At 33.5% G+C, this 19956-nt stretch overlaps 2 protein-coding genes across 9 annotated transcripts in view; one reads left to right on the forward strand and one right to left on the reverse strand.

Moving 5' to 3' along the window:
• Positions 1-19956, reverse strand: part of LOC107218913 (venom metalloproteinase 3) — a 109354-nt gene that overhangs the window by 12876 nt on the left and 76522 nt on the right. For 7 of the 8 annotated variants that reach the window (XM_046732910.1, XM_046732908.1, XM_046732906.1 and 4 more), the window contains exons 9-15: positions 19637-19766; positions 16662-16804; positions 8978-9033; positions 5492-5618; positions 2668-2832; positions 997-1123; positions 75-179 (exon numbers count right to left, since the gene is read on the reverse strand). In XM_046732910.1, coding sequence (XP_046588866.1) covers positions 75-179; positions 997-1123; positions 2668-2832; positions 5492-5618; positions 8978-9033; positions 16662-16804; positions 19637-19766 — 853 coding nt within the window. Of the gene's footprint in view, positions 1-74; positions 180-996; positions 1124-2667; positions 2833-5491; positions 5619-8977; positions 9034-12641; positions 12695-16661; positions 16805-19636; positions 19767-19956 lie in introns of all 8 variants that reach the window. The other variant, XM_046732911.1, reaches the window with a different exon arrangement.
• LOC107218914 (homologous-pairing protein 2 homolog) lies at positions 16804-19930 on the forward strand. Its single transcript, XM_015656955.2, has 2 exons — positions 16804-17042; positions 18360-19930. Exons 1-2 carry the CDS (start codon positions 16893-16895, stop codon positions 18810-18812), a joined length of 603 nt encoding a protein of 200 aa, XP_015512441.1. The 5' UTR covers positions 16804-16892; the 3' UTR covers positions 18813-19930.

Consider the following 19956-nt stretch of genomic DNA (forward strand, 5'->3'; position numbering starts at 1 on the left):
ATTGTCAGCCAAATTGCATTGAATTTCTTCTCTCAACTCCATCAGTTGTTTGAAAATTGGAGCGCTAGTCTTACCTGCCCATCGCCACAAGGCGATCCTTCAGCTGCTGGTCGATAGGCAACGCAATAACCCGAACCAGCATCAAAACAGAACAATTGCGCACACACCCGATCATCTTTCTGTAATCATACATATTACAGTAGTTAAAATTCCACCCCAAAATCGCCAACAGGCAAGTAATACAATATACTTGTGTCAAAGTTCATTTTCAGTACGCTAGGATTTTATGATGGGAATATGAGATAAGGAAAATGTTTGGAATCAAATTTTCTCAACAATTGTCTTCTTAGTTTTTAAAGCTAGGACTTTCATACACCGTTCATAAAAATTTAAGGTTCCATATTCACTTTAAAAAGCGTGTAATTTCGAAGACGATCAACTTTGCGAATAATGTATGTAAACAATTCTTCAAAAAATCATTTTGAAGCTTAAAGCATGCTTCAAGATATTTCTCGCATTTTTGGTCTACATCAGTTTCGTTCAAAGTTATCTCTTCAAACCTCAAACGAATCTGTTGAAATCTGTGAAAATTAAGTTGGACTTCTAAAAGTTGCACAGGAAATTTTTTTTTTGTCCCATTTCCAAGAGAAGCAATTTGAAGTATAAACGGCCCTTTTCAAAATCCTTCTTTCTAATTTGTTATTGACCATCTATGGAAAAAATTTTCGTCTAACAAAGGTTATAGTAGAAGAAGATAAAGACGAAGAAATCATCGTAGACGGGATTTTGCCTAAGTTCATTCAATCTGGAAAAAACGAAAATGCTACTTTGAACATTTTATGCCTGCTTTTTTTTGCAAAGCTGAATGAATGGCGCGCTAATTTTTGCAAACAGTGTCTGTATGAGAAAAATAAAAAGAAAAAAAAATAAGTAAATGGTCGGGGTCACAGGTTAGCGAATTGGGCATGAGCATGAAATCCCTTGTATTTCACTCACGAAGCATGCACTAGTGCCGCGATCTTTTCGACATTGCGCATCAAGAGATAACAGCTTTCCTGGAAGAACTCTGGGCAGTGCTTCGTCCTCGTGTGGCGCGTTGAAAAGACACGTGGCTGTGTCCCCACTGAAAATTAATATCATAGATTATTATTCAATAGAATTGACGTTTTCTTAAAATGAATATTCGGTGTGTTGTAACCTGCATGCAAAATAGTTAGACTACCAAGTTCCGATGGACACATTAGACACGTGTGTGTATCGGACGTCTTCTCTAAATGACCAACCTTCTGTGGTCACCGCCAACTGGCGTCAGCTCATAAGGAAACGCGTAATGTGAAAAAATTCAAAAGTCTATTATTCGTTAATAAATATTATGCATTGTAATATGACCTCCGGTGGGATTTCGTTTGAGCTAGACGGACGGATAACATCTTAAGTGGTAACACCACAGTAAAAACATAAAAAATGTACAATTTGTTTTTTAATGGAAGAATAAGTAATACGATAATTATATTTGAGGGAGTTATTAGACATATATTTAAGTATAATAAAAAAAAAAATTATTATTAACAAATATTCAAAAATGGCGACATCGGAGCCATTCTCGCGAGACATGTAGCACGCAGTGTAACTGGTGCACATTTGAATCTGGAAAACAAAAATCAATTAATCTACATATTAATAGCTACAGAAATACGTAGGTGATTTTTGCTAACTTAATTTAAACATTATTAATTAGCAGATGAGTGCCCTTTCTTTGGTCGAAAATTGAACATTTTCTTTCTAATACTCGCCAATTGCACAAAAATCAATATTTTTAAAATCTCCTACCTATTTCTCTAGCTATAGACATGTGGATTAAGTATTTTTTTTTTCTAGATTCAAATTTATACCAGCTACACTGCGTGCCGTAAAATTCAACATGTCTCGCGGGAATGGCTCCAGCATCGCCATTATTAAATATTTGTTGATAATAATTTTTTGTATTACACTTTAATACGTGCCTAATAACTTCCTTAAAGATTATTATTTTATTACCTTTCCTTTCATCTGAAGAAAGGTCAAAGAAGTGCTTTTCTTTTACTATTACAGTGGTATTACCCCTTAAATATACCACAGGTGCATCGATCATTAATAATCATGTTAATTGAATCGAATAATATTTTATTCCTTCAAAAATCACCAGTCTAGGAACAGAAAGATATTCAACCATGTTTATTGTAATGCGAACATAAAACGCAAAAAAATCTCATTGCTATATAATTTGGGAATTTCAATAATATGCTTATGATTTAGTTGAAACATTTTTTTGCTTGCCATAGCCGTAAATAATTTTTCGTTTCTTCAATTCTTCGAACGAAGATACAATAGAATATGAAGAAATAATTTGAAAAATCTAACTTGTGTACTTGTAATTTTTTTTTCTATTTACACCGCGATAAAGTACTCATCAAATCTATGTAACACTGTCAAAATTGTTAAATTATGCATATGTCAAAGTCTTTTTATGGTAACTCAATTATTTTTTCGATGAAAAATCAAAGTTTTTCAGAAACATTCTACAAAATTTGAAAACGAAAAGTATATCGCGATCATTAAAAAAATATTTATAACGTCGTCTCGTTGGTAATGAATTCGATGCAAGTCATCGAAGCTGCCAGGACTCACTTTAAAAAATGGTGGAACGACGAGACGCTGCAGTGGGACCATTTGAAACCCTTTTCCGTGTGTCTGAGATCACTCATTATGTAGCCGTCTTCCCAACGACATTTTTCGGCGCCGGGACCACCGAGATAACTTGGTGGTGGAGAACCGTCATGGACAGCGCCAAGCCTAATGGGAAGATTTACAATTAAGTCAAAACGGTCAGCATTGCGGGCAACGAATTTTTCATATTTATTTCTTCTAATCGACCCAGATTTTTTTTGGTAAAAAAAAAAAAAAAAAAAAGAAGTCAAATAAAATACCAAGTTCAATTTAGGGCGTTTTTATATTAGCTTTGAAGATAAGTAATAGTAATAATAGGTCAAATGTTTTTGAAATGAAAATCGATGAAAGAAAAAGAAATATCCGGTTCAGATGGCGTGAAATGTCTCATGTACACAATAGATGTTTTCGTATCAACGGCGTAAAGTGTTATGCCCGGGATGCAAGCGATATTTTTCGGCCTACCTTGACGTAAAACGGGATTTTATGATTCTGGCACGGATGTAGAATCCCGTTTCCAGCCTACTATGATGAAATGCGAATGCGAATGCGCATGCGTGGAATACAGAAAAGACAACTTTTTAGTTCTAGGAGTTAAAAGTGGTATTTTTCATACTGTGCGCATGCGCTGTCGCGAACAAATCTGACTTACACGACTCCAACCTCAATTTCGTGGTTCGTGAAAAAATACGTAACATACTCTTGTCAAATAAAGAATCGTGTCCAACAAGGAGGAAACAGTCTTTTCGCCTCGCGTATTTGCAATATCCGTCTTCGGTTCACGTACGACTCATATTGCAAAATCACGCGCAACTTGAAAAACCCGAGTTTGCCTCCTTGATACACAACATACTATTTTGCAAACAATGCAGTTTCTCTACGCCTGTGTCTCTCCAATAGGCTGATTTTTTTTTCGTATCTTCCCTTTATGATACGTAAAATATCTAATGAATATTGAATTCATAGAATGAAAACAAGCCGTAATAATACTACTTTTTACGCAATTTCCATCACGTTACAAACAAATTCAGTTGCTAGAAGTACCGTAAAACATGATAAAAATTTTTTTTCTTAAATAAAGGCCCTCTCTTATGAATAGTTTCGGTACTAGAGAACACCGAACCTTAAAATGTTCATCCTATTTCCAGTATTCCTTTGTGCACGGAAACTACGAATCAAAAAAATCATTTCTAATAAATAAAACTTAGGCATGTAATCGGACAAGGCCACTTTAAGGTCATGGACTCATCCACTCCTCCAACCTCAATGACTTTACCTGTAGATGAAGTTACTGGTGTGACCTGGTGCAAATAGGTGTTTTTGGTTCTCGGATTAGAAAATCGAGATTAGAGAGCGCCTATGTATACGTATGTATGTATATACAGTGTGAGTTTTTTATCTTGAGACATCAAAATATCTCAAGAAATACGCATTGTACAAAGAAATGTTCGAGACTAAAACTGTTTGATTTTGATGGGGAAAACTAACCCCATAAAATTCAACCCTCCACCCCAACCCCTGAGGGCATGAGGGGTAGTAACTTTGAAATCTTAAATGGAAACCACTATTTTTTATTGCAGATTCAAATTGTCTATGAGAAAATACACAAGTTTTATTCGAAACTTTTTAAATGCCTGCCAGATCACCAGACCTTAGGTCACCGGATTTTTATTTGTGGGGTTATTTAAAGGGTGAATTTTATCAAGAAGTGCCAACGACTCGTGAGAACATGATTCAGCGAATCAGAAATGCTTGTGCGAAAATAATACCAGAGACACTTCTCAGTTGTGTACAATCATTCGAAGCGCGGATCAACAAATGCATCGAAGTGGAAGGTCACCATTTTGAGAACTTGATGTGAAAGATCACTCAGAAACAAGCAATCCGATAGTTTCCAAATCGTACTCTTGGAACCGTTTAACACGTACTACTTCATGAAAAATTTGATTTTTAATAATTACAGCGCCATCTGTATCCGATCGAAAAAAAAATTTCGAATAAAACTTGTGTATTTTCTCATGGACAATTTGAACCTGCAATAAAAAATAGTGGTTTCCATTTAAGATTTCAAAGTTACTACCCCTCACGCCCTCAGGGGTTGGGGTGGAGGGTTGAATTTTACGGGGTTAGTTTTCCCCATCAAAATCAAACAGTTTTAGTCTCGAACATTTCTTTGTACAATGCGTATTTCTTGAGATATTTTGATGTCTCAAGATAAAAAACTCACCCTGTATAAAATGTATGTATGTTTGTGTATATGTGTACAAACTATACATATATGTATGTGGATATGGGGCAGTCCATACCATTTCGACCTGGTCTCACCCTTGACCTCTCGGATTGAGTCCGCGATGTTTTGAAAGACATACTCGTATGTATATATGAGGCACTCTCTGATCTCCATTTTTCCATCAGTGAACCAAAAACACCTATTCTCACCAGGTCCCACCAGGTAACGTCATCTACAGTTAAATTCATCGACGTTGGAGGAGGGGATGAGTCCGTAGACTTAAAGTGATCATGTCCGGTTACATGCCTAAGTTTTATTCATTAGGAATAATTATTTTTTTCGTATTATGTCTTACACAAAGAAAGACTGGAAATAGGATGAACATTTTAAGGTTTGTTGGTCACTAGCGCCGAAACTATTCATAGGAGAGGGTCGTGTTCGCGGAGACTTTTTAAGAATGCCAAGATCTACAACATATCAAAAATCCAGATGATTTCACTAAAACGCAGGGACGCAGTTTTTTTCACAACGAAGATGATCTGGAAGTAAACTTACAAATGTCCAACTTCGTGGGCTGCGACGATAATCCCGCTGAAGCCTCCAGTATCCTCGATAATCGCGACAGAGTTGACTTTTTCAAGACGTTTGTTAACGACGCAGGCTCCACCAACATATGCAAAACCTATACGGGAAGGAGAAATCGAATTAGCCCTACTGAATTATGGATATCATTTTGCGTTGAGATTCGTGTTTTTTTTATCACTTGTTATTTCGTTGTTGTTTATAGGCTTTTTATCATTATTATAAGCTTTTTCGACATGATATGTTGAATTAATACCAGAGCAATGAAATTTGTTAATTGCTTTAGCTGCCGTCCCAAACGTTATTACCTGAGATTCGAAAAAAAAGAGTTGCACGAAATATGCCATAGTATATTCTATTTCAAGTGCGGATAGTGACACGTGCTATTTTTTTTAACACCTGTGAAGGAAAGTTCGATTTCAGAACCAACCAAAGTACCACTGAGAGCGCGTAAAATTCCGGTTAGGTTAGGTTAGGTTATGTTAGATAACTTATGCTCAAAGTCAGTGCGTAAAATTGAGTTATCCGAAAGAGCGCACGCGCCAACTTTGCTATACCGCACTTTTTGGGAATGGGGCACTTTACGCACGCTCCATATGCTTCGAAAATCAAACTCCCAAGCAAGTGTTGGAAAAAATATCTTTAAAAATTCAACAGTCTTTTTCTTGTATGAATTTGCCACAAGTATGTGAGTTATAATTCAACTTATTAGTGAATAGAAATATTTTTCGTATTCAAAGTAAATGAGGTGTGTTTTCGTTAATTAATCTCGGTTTTCTCGTTTGGGCCAGGTATTTATCATTGTTAATTGTTTGTAGTCTACTAAATGAGAAGGTTTATTCATTATAATAGTATAAGATTATTTGCAGCAGAATTAGTGACCCGTATACGTTGTATATAATAATAATTATCTGTATATAATATAAAAGTATTCCCCGTATTATATACCATTATACACAAGTTTTCATTTTGTTGGTTGAAGCAGGCCTCTTTGCAAGCGACATGCGTCTGGTTTCAGTTTTTTATCGTAAGAAGGTAAAAGTGTGGGAAGAAAATTTTGAATAACAAGTTTGATTGTATATCAAGTACCTTTGTAACAATAATTTAAGTTCGAAGGAATATGTCGAGAGCATGGGTCAATTATTTTGTACAGATACTTAAATAATATGGCAATTTTTTTCTTTTTCGACTCGATTTGTTCAAACAACTTCATTGTAAATAACAAATATGATAGACTGATTTTTTTCACTGAAATTATAGCTGTTTGATTTTGATGAAGTAATTCAAGAGATCAACATTCAAAATCTATTAATTATTATTACACAATAAAGATTGATTTTCAAAATCGTCGAATTATTATCAGAATTATTATTACGTTGTAGTAGTAATAACAAACTATCGATAGTTACAAATATTATTAATATCAGCGTACAAGGAAGACTGATTTCGAAATTCTGTTTTTTGCGCTCTGCCCTATTGTACACTATTTAGAGATCGGATCACCGTTTACTTTACCTCACGAAAGTGAGATCATTCACACTTTTTGGCTCTAGTTTGTCGAGTAATTGATTTTAAAAATAAATTTCTTCCAAATCATTATTAACTTGGGTACTTAAAGTAAAACTGTCACGACTCCCATCAAGATTAATTCTTTCCCATTTCACTCACGATCTGAATTTTTATACACTTTCTCCAATGTTATAAAAAAAATTTAAATAATAAGTAAAAAATAGTCATTTCAAAAAACAATATTTTTTGAATTCAATGATAGAATAAAAATCTTACGGGAATAACTGACATTGAATTGATATTGTAAAAAATTGCCCTATTACCAATTATTTTCAAAACTTCATTCGATAGAAATATTTCAAAAATCATTTAATTTAGGAAAATTAGAAAGAACGGTACACTAAAAATGGCGCAATCATAGATATATGTGTAAATTTAGTTCAAAACGTTTCAGCCAAATGTAACGACTGATAAATATCGAGTGACCCATGATCTCAATGTTACCCGCAAATGAGAGAAGATATCCAACATTCAAAAACTCTACCTAATTATTGACATTTTTCGTAGTTAATTTCATTCTTTTTCCAACGGCAAATACTGACAATTGTTAGTACGCATTTACGAGTTTTTTTTTCCTAAATATGAATACCTCGTGTTTTGAGTTCAGTATTATTCATTCCGAGTTTGGATAAAGAGGACGTTCAGTCTCAAAACTTACCAAGCACGGTCCTTATCAGAAACGCGTCCAAAGATGAGAGACATTTATTAAAACCAGTATAGAAATATAGAGTACATAGAATATAAGTGCAGGTAGAATACAGTGAAATGTGAATATTTTATAACGATTTGAAAACTATTGTTTTAACCGTCCTGTCAATACCAATTTTGTTTCACGTCTAGAGCGGGCAGTCAATTGATTTCTAATCTCCGTGTAGTAAATCAGTTGTTTTAGATTTTTTGGCGGTCACAATATCCACATCGAGATATGAAAAAATTCACTGTCGATTTCAATAATTTGGTCTCCATAACTTATGATTTACACTAGATTTTAGTAACATATAACAGCAAGACACTAGTAAAAAAGTTTTTATCACAAGAAATTTGGCAAACCGTTTTATTAATTAAACTTCTTCGGGGTTCGTTTTGATCGACAAATTTTTTGAAAAAATTCCTCCGTCGAAACGATTAAATGGATGAGTTTTTCGAACAAAATGATTTCGAGAAAAGTTTAATCGGACTTTTATTTTGAAATTGATGTACACATTCATTATCGACTTTTTGTGGATTTTGTCATGAAAATCTAATGTGCATTACAAGTTATTATGCCGAAACTGTCGACATCTCGCGCATGAATTTTTATAAATCGTAAATATCAAAAGAGCGTGTCATAAAGAAATGAAAATACGGTCAATCGATCAAACATTTTTGTAAATATAATTCTAAAAGTTTCAGTTGCGGTCACTTTTTCCGAAACAGAATTGAAACTTGCAAATTTATTTCCCATTTCCGTGTTCTTCGCGACAACTGTGATAACGCAGTGCTGAAAGGCAGGCGCATTTTTGCAAATCGTAATGTTTTCGATTTTATGACATTGATTCATGGCGAAGAATCGAGGAAGCAGTTGTAGAAAATGCGATAGGATATCGTCTGCATTATTTATACTATAATTGGCAATATTATGGAAAAGGTGAAAGATTTATTAAACAGAAATCACACTTGCAGTAGCGTGTATTAAACAGAAGTATAACATTATAGAGAACGAGTAAGGAAAAGGTAAGAAATCAGTTGAAATTTATTTGTTGACAGTGAGAAAATTGAACAACGTTCAAGTTATAAGAAAAAATGGATGATTTGAACGAAATTAAAGTATAAAAAGAAAAACACGTGTACGGAGATAAAAAATAAAATGAAAATTTGCAATCGACGTTTGATTTTTATTGAGAAACGTACCTGCAGTTCCTCTATTGCACACGTCATTCGCGTATTGCCTCCTGCACATATCTAATCTGCAACGCAACAACAAAAATGTTCTTTATCCTGTAAATTAAGTATAGTGACTATATTTCGTTTCCCAAAGTCACGAGACAATTTAATTATAACAGTAATAACAACAGTCATAAAAATATTAATAGTGATTCACAGTATAATTATTCCAAGTGCAAATATTTCAGTAATGAAAAAATTTCGTCAATCTCGGCAGCCCGCCTAGAGTCTGAGGAATGAGAATAATGAAAAAAAATTATTATTTTAGCCAATAATCGTACCTGGTGAATACAACATAAAGCTGACCAATGTATTGAAAATTAAAACATCATTTAAACTCATCAATGTCTGCGTGTTAATCGGATTTTATAACCGTTACTGCAAAATTGTCCTTCAATTACGCTTCGATGAAATTTTATAGTAATATCCATTTGTGGAACCCGATCATCGACAATTTTCAAAAACGCTTATTCCAAGTTACAACTTGTTACAACTATCTATATTAACTGACAATGAAAAGGCTAGAATAGTACTTTTCGTAGCATGCGCAGTGTTGCCAACTTGGTGAGAATATTTACCTGTTTAACGGTTGGCGGGAAATTTGGCGATTTTGAAAGCAACTTGGCTTTTTTAGCGGGTAATTTTGTGGTTTTCGCCAACTTCACATTTTTACCGGGAAATTTGATGGTTCGATTTTTTTTATAATGGATTGATATTTACACCATATTTTTTTCTGCAAAAATTTAAATAAACACAAAGGAACAACAACAAATGCAAATACACTATACCCACAGTCAAATATGAAACTAAATAAACTAAAACTACAATCAGATATAAACCCAAATAACGAGTCAAATATGATCTCAAATAAACAAACCCAACATCCAGACAAAACCTCAAATGAACAAACCCCAAACAGGTCACATAAAAATTCGAATGCATAAACAATTATTTGTAAATTTCACATTCAGATTTTCCAATTTGATATCAGATACAACATTTCTTATCATAAAACACAAAAAAATGAAATTGGTTACGCTAGAATGCTCGTTTTCGTAGGGTTTTATGTACGCCTTTTGATTAGTTTGTCGGGTTCGGTTTTGAAGTTTGGTGTTTTTTTTTCGCGGATAACGTAGCTAGTTCCTTTATTTTGGGTGAGAAATTGTCCAGACGAGTCTAGCGGTTTTTGTTGGGATTTGACAAGGACCCTAGTGGGATTACGACAATCCGAGTTGGCAACACTGCATGCATGTAAACTGAGTCTATTCCAGTTAGACCGATGTTTTCACCAGCCGCAGGGCGGAGGCGGGTCATGCCGAAAACATCGCTCGAACCGAGAAACGGTTTACGAGCGCATGCAGAGGCATGAAATAGTACTTTGTGTGGCATGCCGCTAAACTAGGTATTTTTAGAGCAAGGATTATGATCTCAGTACGAGCTGAAGGAGAGCCAAAAGCTAGTACTGCTATCACACCGTCGAACTAACACGTCGCCATAACCTCAATCATCTCGTGTCGTATTTGTCGACTCTTTCACACCTGTGCCGTTAAAAGTATTGTATGGGACGCGTCCGTGGACTGTTTTTGATTCGAATAATAATTTCAGTAATAATTTCAATTATTATCCTTGCCCTGAAAAAATCTACCTAACGGGCATGCCACATATAGTAACATTTTATGGCCTAGTCATCAAAAATTTTAAGACTTAAAAGTTTTGCTTCCAATAATAAGTTACGAGTTCTATGTAAAAACGTCATAAACATAGTGAATTTTGATAGCAGAATGCAAAATGAAAAAAACATTCTGTTATGCTGCAATTTTTGAATAATAAATTTTACTTCAAAAGTAAACTATTAACTTGTTTTCAAACGCTCTTAATTATACCGGAGGATTCGGTGCATCTTGTCGATCAGTTTCAACTTCCAGCGAATGAGAAACTGATTACGTTTTCGGTATTTGCTGCCATGAAAAAATAAATGGTTGCCTATCTGCTGGTGCTTAGCGCTAAGGTTTACTGAATCATTTATCTCCGTTTTAACAGAATTATTACGACTATCGTAAATGTGTTTCCAATTTTTTTCTTCTTAATATTCTGCTTTTAAATACGACTATCTCTTTTGCCTAAATAAAGCAAAAATAGTAATCTTCAAGACATGTGTCGGCGAAAAATAGGATTCCAGGTTAGCATCTTTTCAAAGTATGAATGTTTAAACATTAAGTTTCTATCGACACATCATGCCTGGAAAAATGTTGCCAAGAATATCAAATGACTGACTTTAGCTTTCAGAAAAAAAAGGTTTTAACCCTTACATTTCTTATTATTCAAAGTTAACTTGTATGTTGCGAATTTGAAATCAAATGGCAGCAGCGCACTATTAGTTGTAGATGGTTGAATAAATGGTGTAACAACTCTTCTTCTTTTCTAATTTACAACATGTTAGTTCAATCGTAGATTGTCGGGTCAAAGACAGGTGGCATTAACGTTATATCCCATATTTGAGTCGAGTGATGTTGAATTAGTTGAGTGATATATAGGTCATTCCATGCAAAATAATCCAGCCTGTGAGTCTCTCGTTTTGTTTCCCTTTTTACTCACAGTCGTCAGCTCAAGAATTGAAAGACAAAAATTTTTAAAAAAATAAAAAACTGGACCAAGAATATTTTCCTTAACATTTCTTAACAATTATTCAAGCTATCTCAAAACTATGATGATTTAATTTTTGAAACGATTTACACAATTTATGATGTAAAATACTGAAGTAGGATTCCCGTTCTTTGTATTTTTCCAAAGGGATTTAAACTATACATTTCAAAAATTTCGATACACTTAGTTATACATTTGTGAATGGTAATTTTTGTTACAATTTTTTATAATTCAAAAATTCAATTTACCATCATAAACCATTTCATAAATAATTATGATAAACATTGATGAAACGTAACGAAACTCATCGTAGAAGTGTTTCTGAACGATGCAGACTGAATAGGCAAAAAATATTTCAAGACAGATACTCTAAGCTCTAAATGACTTTTTGAACACTTATTTGCATGTATTTTTTGCAAAGTTGCGCCACATTAAAATTACAAAATTTGTTCAAGTAAAAACGCATGGCTCGCTAATTTTTCTAAGCAATACGCTCAAAAAATAATCTGAAGTGGTTAGGGTCACAGACCGGGTGGTTTGGCATGGAACTCACCATACAATATCATTGTATTATTATACTATCTAAACTTATAAAGCCCACGCGACAGTTTATTTCATTAGTCTACATGATCCATACGGTGTCATTGCAGCCCAGTAGTATAAAATATGATAAGCTGTGATGAATGAATTAGATTTATCTTCGGGGTGGTTCAAGTTTCGGCTATATCAAATTTATAAGTTACGAATAAGTTTCGTCTAATTTTTTTTCTTCTACTAAATTGCACAATTCATCGTCTGGCAGCCCTCATAGATAAATCTAATAATTATTGCATTTTACCCGGTTGTTAACTGTTTTTATGTATATACAAATTATTTTAAATAATCTAAAATTCAATCAGCATAATTCCGATATATATACATGTTTCGGATCCGCAAAATATAAATTAAAGATCGGAAAAAAGCTTAATCGCTAAGTAATAAACCATACCGGCTGTTCCCTTTGTGCAGCGGCCGCCTTTCCTACGGCGGCACATATCATACCTGTTTTTCAGAATAAAAAGATCGAAAGTATGAAATTATTAATTTTATACATAATTATCGAACAAGTTATACATTAGGGTTGAAAAAATATGAGTGTGTATATATTATTGTAAAGCTTCCAAATAGGACGATATCTGGTAAATCGATTGTTTAAGTACCTATAGAAAGTTTGAAAAAAATTTAGGAAACGGTAAAAAATAGTAACGTTTTGTGGTGGAACAATTATAAATTGATAAGCTTCCGCTCATTTATTCAGGGGCATGAAATATATCAAGAAATGTTAATTTGGTGGAACTATTTTTGAAATATTCCTACAAATACATGATAATTTTTTGAAATATTACCAAATATTTTACAGCAATATTTCAACAATATATAAAGAAACCAAGTTGAAGATATTTCCATCAATGTTACAATATAATTTCGCATTCGTCAGAAATCTAAGAAGAAAACTAGATAATCTTACGTTATTAGCGAATCAAAGAGAAAATAAATGATTCAGAATATTTATAGAAATTGTGCCAAATATTTCACGGTAGTGATTGAAGAAAATGTCTTACAATCATTTTTAAACATTTGTAATAATATTACAGAGTAACGTATTGGAATATGATAGAAAATGTTTCAAAAATATTCTAAAACAACTTTTAACAATAGCCCAAGATGTTTTCCTAAAATATTTCAGTAATATTGTTAAAAATATTCCAGAGATCATAGAGCAAATATTTCCAAGAAGTGATCGTCAGTTATTGAAATATTTCATGCCCTGCAGATTGTGAAAATGTGAGGGATTTGCTAATTTTTTTTTCTTTCTAGTTTTATCACATTTTTGAATAGCATTTCGTGAAAAGAACACCTGGACATTTCTTTCTTGGACTTGCGAAGAGCAATTTCCTAGAAAAACAACATGTTCTGCTCAAGAGTTTTCCGTCTTTTGTTCTAACTTGTTTCATGTCACAGATTGACGTTTAAAAAACACCTAATCAGAGGTGTGTATCCATCACGGACTTTTTTTTTACTACTTTGCTTTCTAATTCGAAAACAATAATATTATTATTTCTTATATACTCTTATTTCTCAACTTTTTTATTACATGTAGCTATAGCATGTGATTACGGAAAGGTTCACTGTAAAGGTAATTTTTGTATTTGTAATTTATATTGCATAAAAAAATAAATTTTGATGTGTGTATTCCTTCAGAAAAAGTATTCAACTATTCATTAATCACTTGCAAATTTATTATATGGTATGTGCAATATGTATACCTATACAGGTATAATATAATGAAAAAATTGAAAGCAAGAATTCTTGATCATCAGTGATGTTGTGTTAGACTTCTTTACACGTTTGGTAATACCGTGAAACTTCTCTTAACAGACACCTCTCAACAACGGATTCCTTTTTACAATGGACAGTCTAAAAATCTTTAGTAGCACAATTTACACGTTAGTATTGTTCTGAATAGCGGACAATCCTCAATAACGGATATTATTTTTAGTTCCGAAGATGTCTGCTATTGGGAAGTTTCACTGTAGAAAAAAAATGAGTTACTCCTACAGAAAATTAAATGATGAAATATCGGCTTGCTTGCACTGTTTATGGAGTGTTTGGATTGAACGCGATTGTTCAAGAGTGGCTGTACGGAATCTACACGGAGAGAAAAAACTAGAGCTTAAGGTAGTTGGGCAGTAATTTTGGAAATCTTTAATTCACGTGAATATTAGTTATGTAATTTTTTGAGTAATTCTAAATAATCCTGTAAAGTTTTAAAATGATTTACCGTTTAGTTACTGAGTTTTTCGATATTAAAGTTGAGCTATTTTATATTGTGTTGATAGGGACTGGTTTAAAAACTGAGTTTCGAGTTGGTTGTTTTAAAAGAAAATGTTTAGAACGGGGAAGAAGTATTGAATAAGATAAAATGAATATTTAGGAATAATATATCAAATTTTTGCGAATTTTGACCATCATTTAATAATTAAAAACATAATATAAAAAAAAAAATTCGATTGTAATTTTGGTTAGGTTGTACATGATATTGCTAAAACACTTTATTTTTAGTATTTCTTTGCAAATCTCTCATTGAATCGTAACTGATCTGACATTTTGATTCACAAAAATAAAGGTTATAGCGAGGTAAACATTAAAGGTTCAAGCAGACTACAATACAAGAAAATCACGTGACGTTGCTAAATTTATTTTCTATTATTTGAGGAATACAGTGCTCACAATTATCCATCGAATGGCTTTACTGTCGCTACACAACTACCTTAACAAACGAACGTTGGTGATACCTCGATCGCAAGCTTTTCTTTTAGAATATGCTTTTGCGCTGCTTCCGTTCATCGCAAAGAACGGCTCCACGGATAATAAGCTCGGCATATAGGGAAAAACAACAATGTTAAAGTTAGTAACGTTATTCTAACGATTTATGCTGAGGAGAAACCATTACTTCGCAATTTTGGAATTGTTAGAAATTTAGTGAACCGTAATGAAACAAAATATACTCATATTTTGAAATCTTTGTAATTGGAAAAATGAGAAAACGAAAATTTTTTTTTCTGTTTCGTTACGGTATCGTTACAGACATCAATCTCGTGAAAAGTCCCTAGAGTCACTTGGGCTAATAGCAAGGCTGTCATGCACTGTAACCATTGAGTTAACCGAAGGATATTTACAAGAGAGCTCACGGATTTTTCCCGTGAGATTCGTTGCGATTGCTTTTTAAGCGAAGCGTCTGCAGTATAAGAGGCGTGGCTTGAAACACAATCGCAAGGAGCCTCACGGAAAAAGTCCGTGGGCTCTCTTAGAAATATCCTTCGGACAACTTCATTGTTTTAGCGAAAGGGAACGTTGCTATGAATTCAATCCGTTCAGATCTTCGCATGTGCGCTGGTGCATTTAAGAAAAAAAGGATACGTCGCGCATTAAGGTCATGAAGTACTCCTACCTTTGCCGACCGAGCAAACTCCGCGTTTTTCTTCCTATATTAAATAAACAAACGAACGAAAAGGGTTCAAATTTCGAAGGTGCATCGCTCTTTCGTAGCAGAATTCGGGAAGGTTACTCATATTCTGAGAATCGTAAAAAAATGTGTGGTTCATTGACACGTGTCACTATTCCCACAACCAAGGAACGCTCGGCCGTGCGCCTAGCTGACCGTGAGAGCATCTTTTATTTGTGAAATTATGGCAATTTGTAATACTTGTATAGCGGCCTCAATATTGCATGAAAACCGTCTCACAATGGCTCATTTTGCTCCTCATTCTTTCCGAAATTGCGCAAAGTATCTCAGCTATGCACTTTTTGGCCCCTGAAAAGAGGGAAATGTGACAATAGTAATACGTGTCAAAAAACTACACATTTTTTTGACGATTTTCGGGATATGAGTAACATTCCGGGATTTAGCTACAAAAGAGCGATGCACCGTCGAAATTTGGATCCTTTCCGCTTGTTTGATTTTATGATACAGGAAGAAAAAGGGGCGAGTTTGCTCGGCCGGTAAAAGTAGGGGTACTACATGACCTTAAGCCCATGAGGTCTTAGGGAATGGGCAAGAGACGCCTACGGTGATCGAACGGCAAATAGTCCCTGTGTGAATCCCACAAATTCTTTTGTATTAAGCTCTAGTTTTTTCTCTCCGTGCATACTTTCACACACAAATTTAACGTGTGATTATTAATATTAACACGTGCTCAGCAGTTTGAGGAATAGTTGAAATCGCATCCTCAACTTTGTGGAAACCAGTACAACAAAAGATTCCTCGAATAAATTTGCATACCTAATAATCAAATTTCGAATCGAAAGTTGAATAGTAATGCGAATAGTTTTGCGCTCAAATAAATTTGTTTGCACATTTGTTTTGTAAGATGATTGAAAAATCGATACGAACTACTTGAAAATTGTCGTTTGTTATTAACGGGTATTGATTTTGTGTTTATTTTGTTTCAGAAGTGAACACTCTTACTTTGTAACCGCTACTGCAATGTCGTAGACCGGAAGTCGCCTCTCGCGGAAAAGGTATTTCCCCATATCGGTCAAGGCAGCTGCTGAATCTATAGCATCTCGACCAACACGATTCTGTTCCAAATACGGCGTAGCGTCTCTACCCTAGAAGAAAGAAGTTTCATTATTGCGCCAAGTCAAAAACAAGGCTGCGGACGGTTCAAGTCTTCGCTTTACTGCGACGCCTAATGAAATGGCTACGAATGCAGTTTACCAATTTCTCAAAGTCCAGAACAGGCCTTACAGTGCGAACGACATCACATCAAATTTGCAGGAATTCAGTAAAGCCAATGTCCATAAGGCGTTAGACAATCTGGTCGAGAGTAAGAAAATATTCGAAAAGGTGCGTACGTCAAAGTAATCAGGAAAAGGTGGTAAAAAAAATTGGCCAAAAATCATTTATCAAATTATTATATCCGTAAGCTGTTAAGATATGTTTGACAATACTCGAGCTCGTCTAAGTTGCGGATTGCTCAAACTCTGAACGGTGCTAATTCGGTTGATTGATTATTCGAAACTTTGAACGGCATTCAATAATACAAATATCCAAAATATTGTAATCACGAACCAGTGTATGAATATCGATGCAACATTTCTAATAGCTTTAAAATGGTTTCAAATCTAATAGGTTGGTTCAATTCCATGCTTTGAGGCCCCATTTTGTTGGGAAAAATGTTTCCTACAAAATATTTTCGTCAGATTTTTTTTAGTACATAGTCTATTCAATATTGAAATCTGTTGATCACAATCAGTAATGACACAACGTTGTCAAATTAAATATTCAACGATAACAGCGTTATAAAAAGATGGTTTCAATGTTTTGCTAGAAAATAATCTTCTGAATAAAATGAAACATCGCAGAGAGAAATTAAACTAATCTCCTGAGTTTTGAATTATTTTGAAGTAATTTGAAATGAAGCTAAGCTTTTGTTTATAATTCCAGTATTCTCTATTTTGATATTTACAAATATATCTTTGTAGCTCACAAATAAAACGATTTGACAAATATTTTAGTAATATTATTTGCGCCAGTGATAGTCAATACAAATGAAACAATATTCCTACCATGTAATAGAAATAAATCTGAGTACATTCGAACGACAAAAGCTGAGATATCAATAATTTTCGAAATGATTTTATAATTAGAACGTTCAATATGATAAAACCCGAGTGTTTGTTTTCATCTAATTCTAATGTTTTTGAGCTTATTTTGCTCAACATAAGGATCTCAAGAGATCGCCGAAAAATTTTTCATCAACAATTACAATGAACCGTGCCTATTCTAAAAAAAAATTAACACCGCTAGATACTTGATGTAACTATTTATAATTCTGGTTTTATCCATGTGATAGTTTTATGTTCATACTTTCTCTTTATGTTCTCCGAAATTCATAAACTCATAAATCAAACAGTGTGGAAACACTCTGGCATTTTATCCATGTCAAAGTTTATCAGATCTGTCCATTCTTGGTACAGAACAGATCCAATTTTTTCACACCTGTCAAAGTTATAGACATTACTGTTGATTTGAGTGAAACCTGAAATAATTCATGTTTGCTTTGGACGAATTTCTATTTATTCTCTAATCAGATAAAAAATATAAAATAGTATTGTAAGTTTCTTCAAAAAACAATTATGGATTATTTTCCACTTGTTCCAGATTTATGGGAAGCAAAAAGTTTACTGCGTCGTTCAGGATGGAACACAGGAGCCAGAAGAATTTATGCGAATTCAAAGGGAACTAGACCTTTACTTGCCGCAAATTACTTCGAAGAAACTGGAACTCGAACGAGAGCTTCGTTCAAAAGAAGCCGAACTTGCAGCGCTGAAGTCAAGCTTGTCTCTTACTGAAGCGAAAAATGAAAATACTAGACTTTTGAATTCAATTAAGAAAATGGAAGATGAATTGGAAACCATAATTAGCAAAAATGGATCCGAAAATTTTGGCGAAGTGAAAACATGCTTGCTTAAAAAAATTGAAAATTATACACGCGAGTATTCAAAGAGAAAACGACTCTGTGCTGAAATAATTGAATCTATTCTTGAAGGATTTCCTGGGACAAAAAAAGGCCTGTACGAAGAAATCGGCATTGAAACTGTAGATTTGGGATGATTCGTACTTAAAAAATTAATACTGCTATCTTATTACAATTTTTATTATTTCTTATTTCGCTTTTTCACGACGAACTTGGAGTATATTTATTTTTAGCAAAAAATACTGAAAATGTGTTTTTTTTGTCGTTTAATTCAATATCCTCGACTTTTTTCCCACAAATATTTCTGAATACTTCACAGTAGAGTGTGGAAAGTTTAGAAAAATAGTTTCAACAGTTTTTGAGTAAAAAAATAGAATAAACGAAACATTGCAGGACAGTCGGTGACTCGATATTTATATTAATTTTTTTTTATTTTAAGCTACGATAACCATTGCACAGTACATTTTTCCTTGAGATTTTCAGTGACAATGGATTATCATGTAACATTTTTGGTAATTTTTTTAATATCATATTCTCACCTATCCTTTTTATTTTTTATTTTTTTTTTTACTTTGAAACTGTAAAGATTACCGTTCCACAAAGATTCTTCTAATATCTGCAAATTTCCGAAAATGAGACAAGACAAGACAAAAACTGTAGAAAAAAATCTATGGCGTTGAATTCGTCGTAAAAAATTTTCTCGTCTTTTATTAGCTAAAATCATCCTACTTTCCTTTATTCAACGAATAGAAAATTATAATATGTATTTTGTAATTCAAAACTCTTTTCAAGCAGTTTAATTTAGAATCAGAATATGATCAAATAAGATATTTTTTAACGTGATATGACAACCTGAAAGAGTATCACATATGTTCATATGTTTGATAAATAAGTCACTATAAGTTTTTAAGGAAAACAAAAGAAATATAAATTCTAAATTCGTGATTAATTAGTAACTTACTCTTGAAATAATAATACCCGCGATGCTGATGCGAATTTTTGGACCCTTCAATAATTTGTATCTCAAGTCAACTCCATTCCAGAATGAGACGAAGTACCTTTTAATCTGTACATTATCTCCGCCGTGTAACCTAAGAAAATATTAACGCTTGAGTATTAATTACAAATATTATATGAGAGGAAAAATGGTGACGAAAATTTTTCACATGAAATATCTTCATTTTGTGAATTGCATATTTTTGTATGAAATGAACCATTAATTCTGATAGTACATTAAATGTGAATTTGATCAAAATTTCCGGTTGTAAAAATATTTCATTT

This window comes from Neodiprion lecontei, chromosome 2, assembly GCF_021901455.1.
Source record: "Neodiprion lecontei isolate iyNeoLeco1 chromosome 2, iyNeoLeco1.1, whole genome shotgun sequence".
Lineage (NCBI taxonomy): Eukaryota > Metazoa > Arthropoda > Insecta > Hymenoptera > Diprionidae > Neodiprion > Neodiprion lecontei.

Coding starts and splice junctions, on each gene's coding strand:
- LOC107218914 (XM_015656955.2), top strand. CDS start 16,893: ATGGCTACGAATGCAGTTTACCAATTTCTCAAAGTCCAGAACAGGCCT. Junction 17,043..18,359: donor GTAAGAAAATATTCGAAAAG/GTGCGTACGTCA, acceptor CACTTGTTCCAG/ATTTATGGGAAGCAAAAAGT.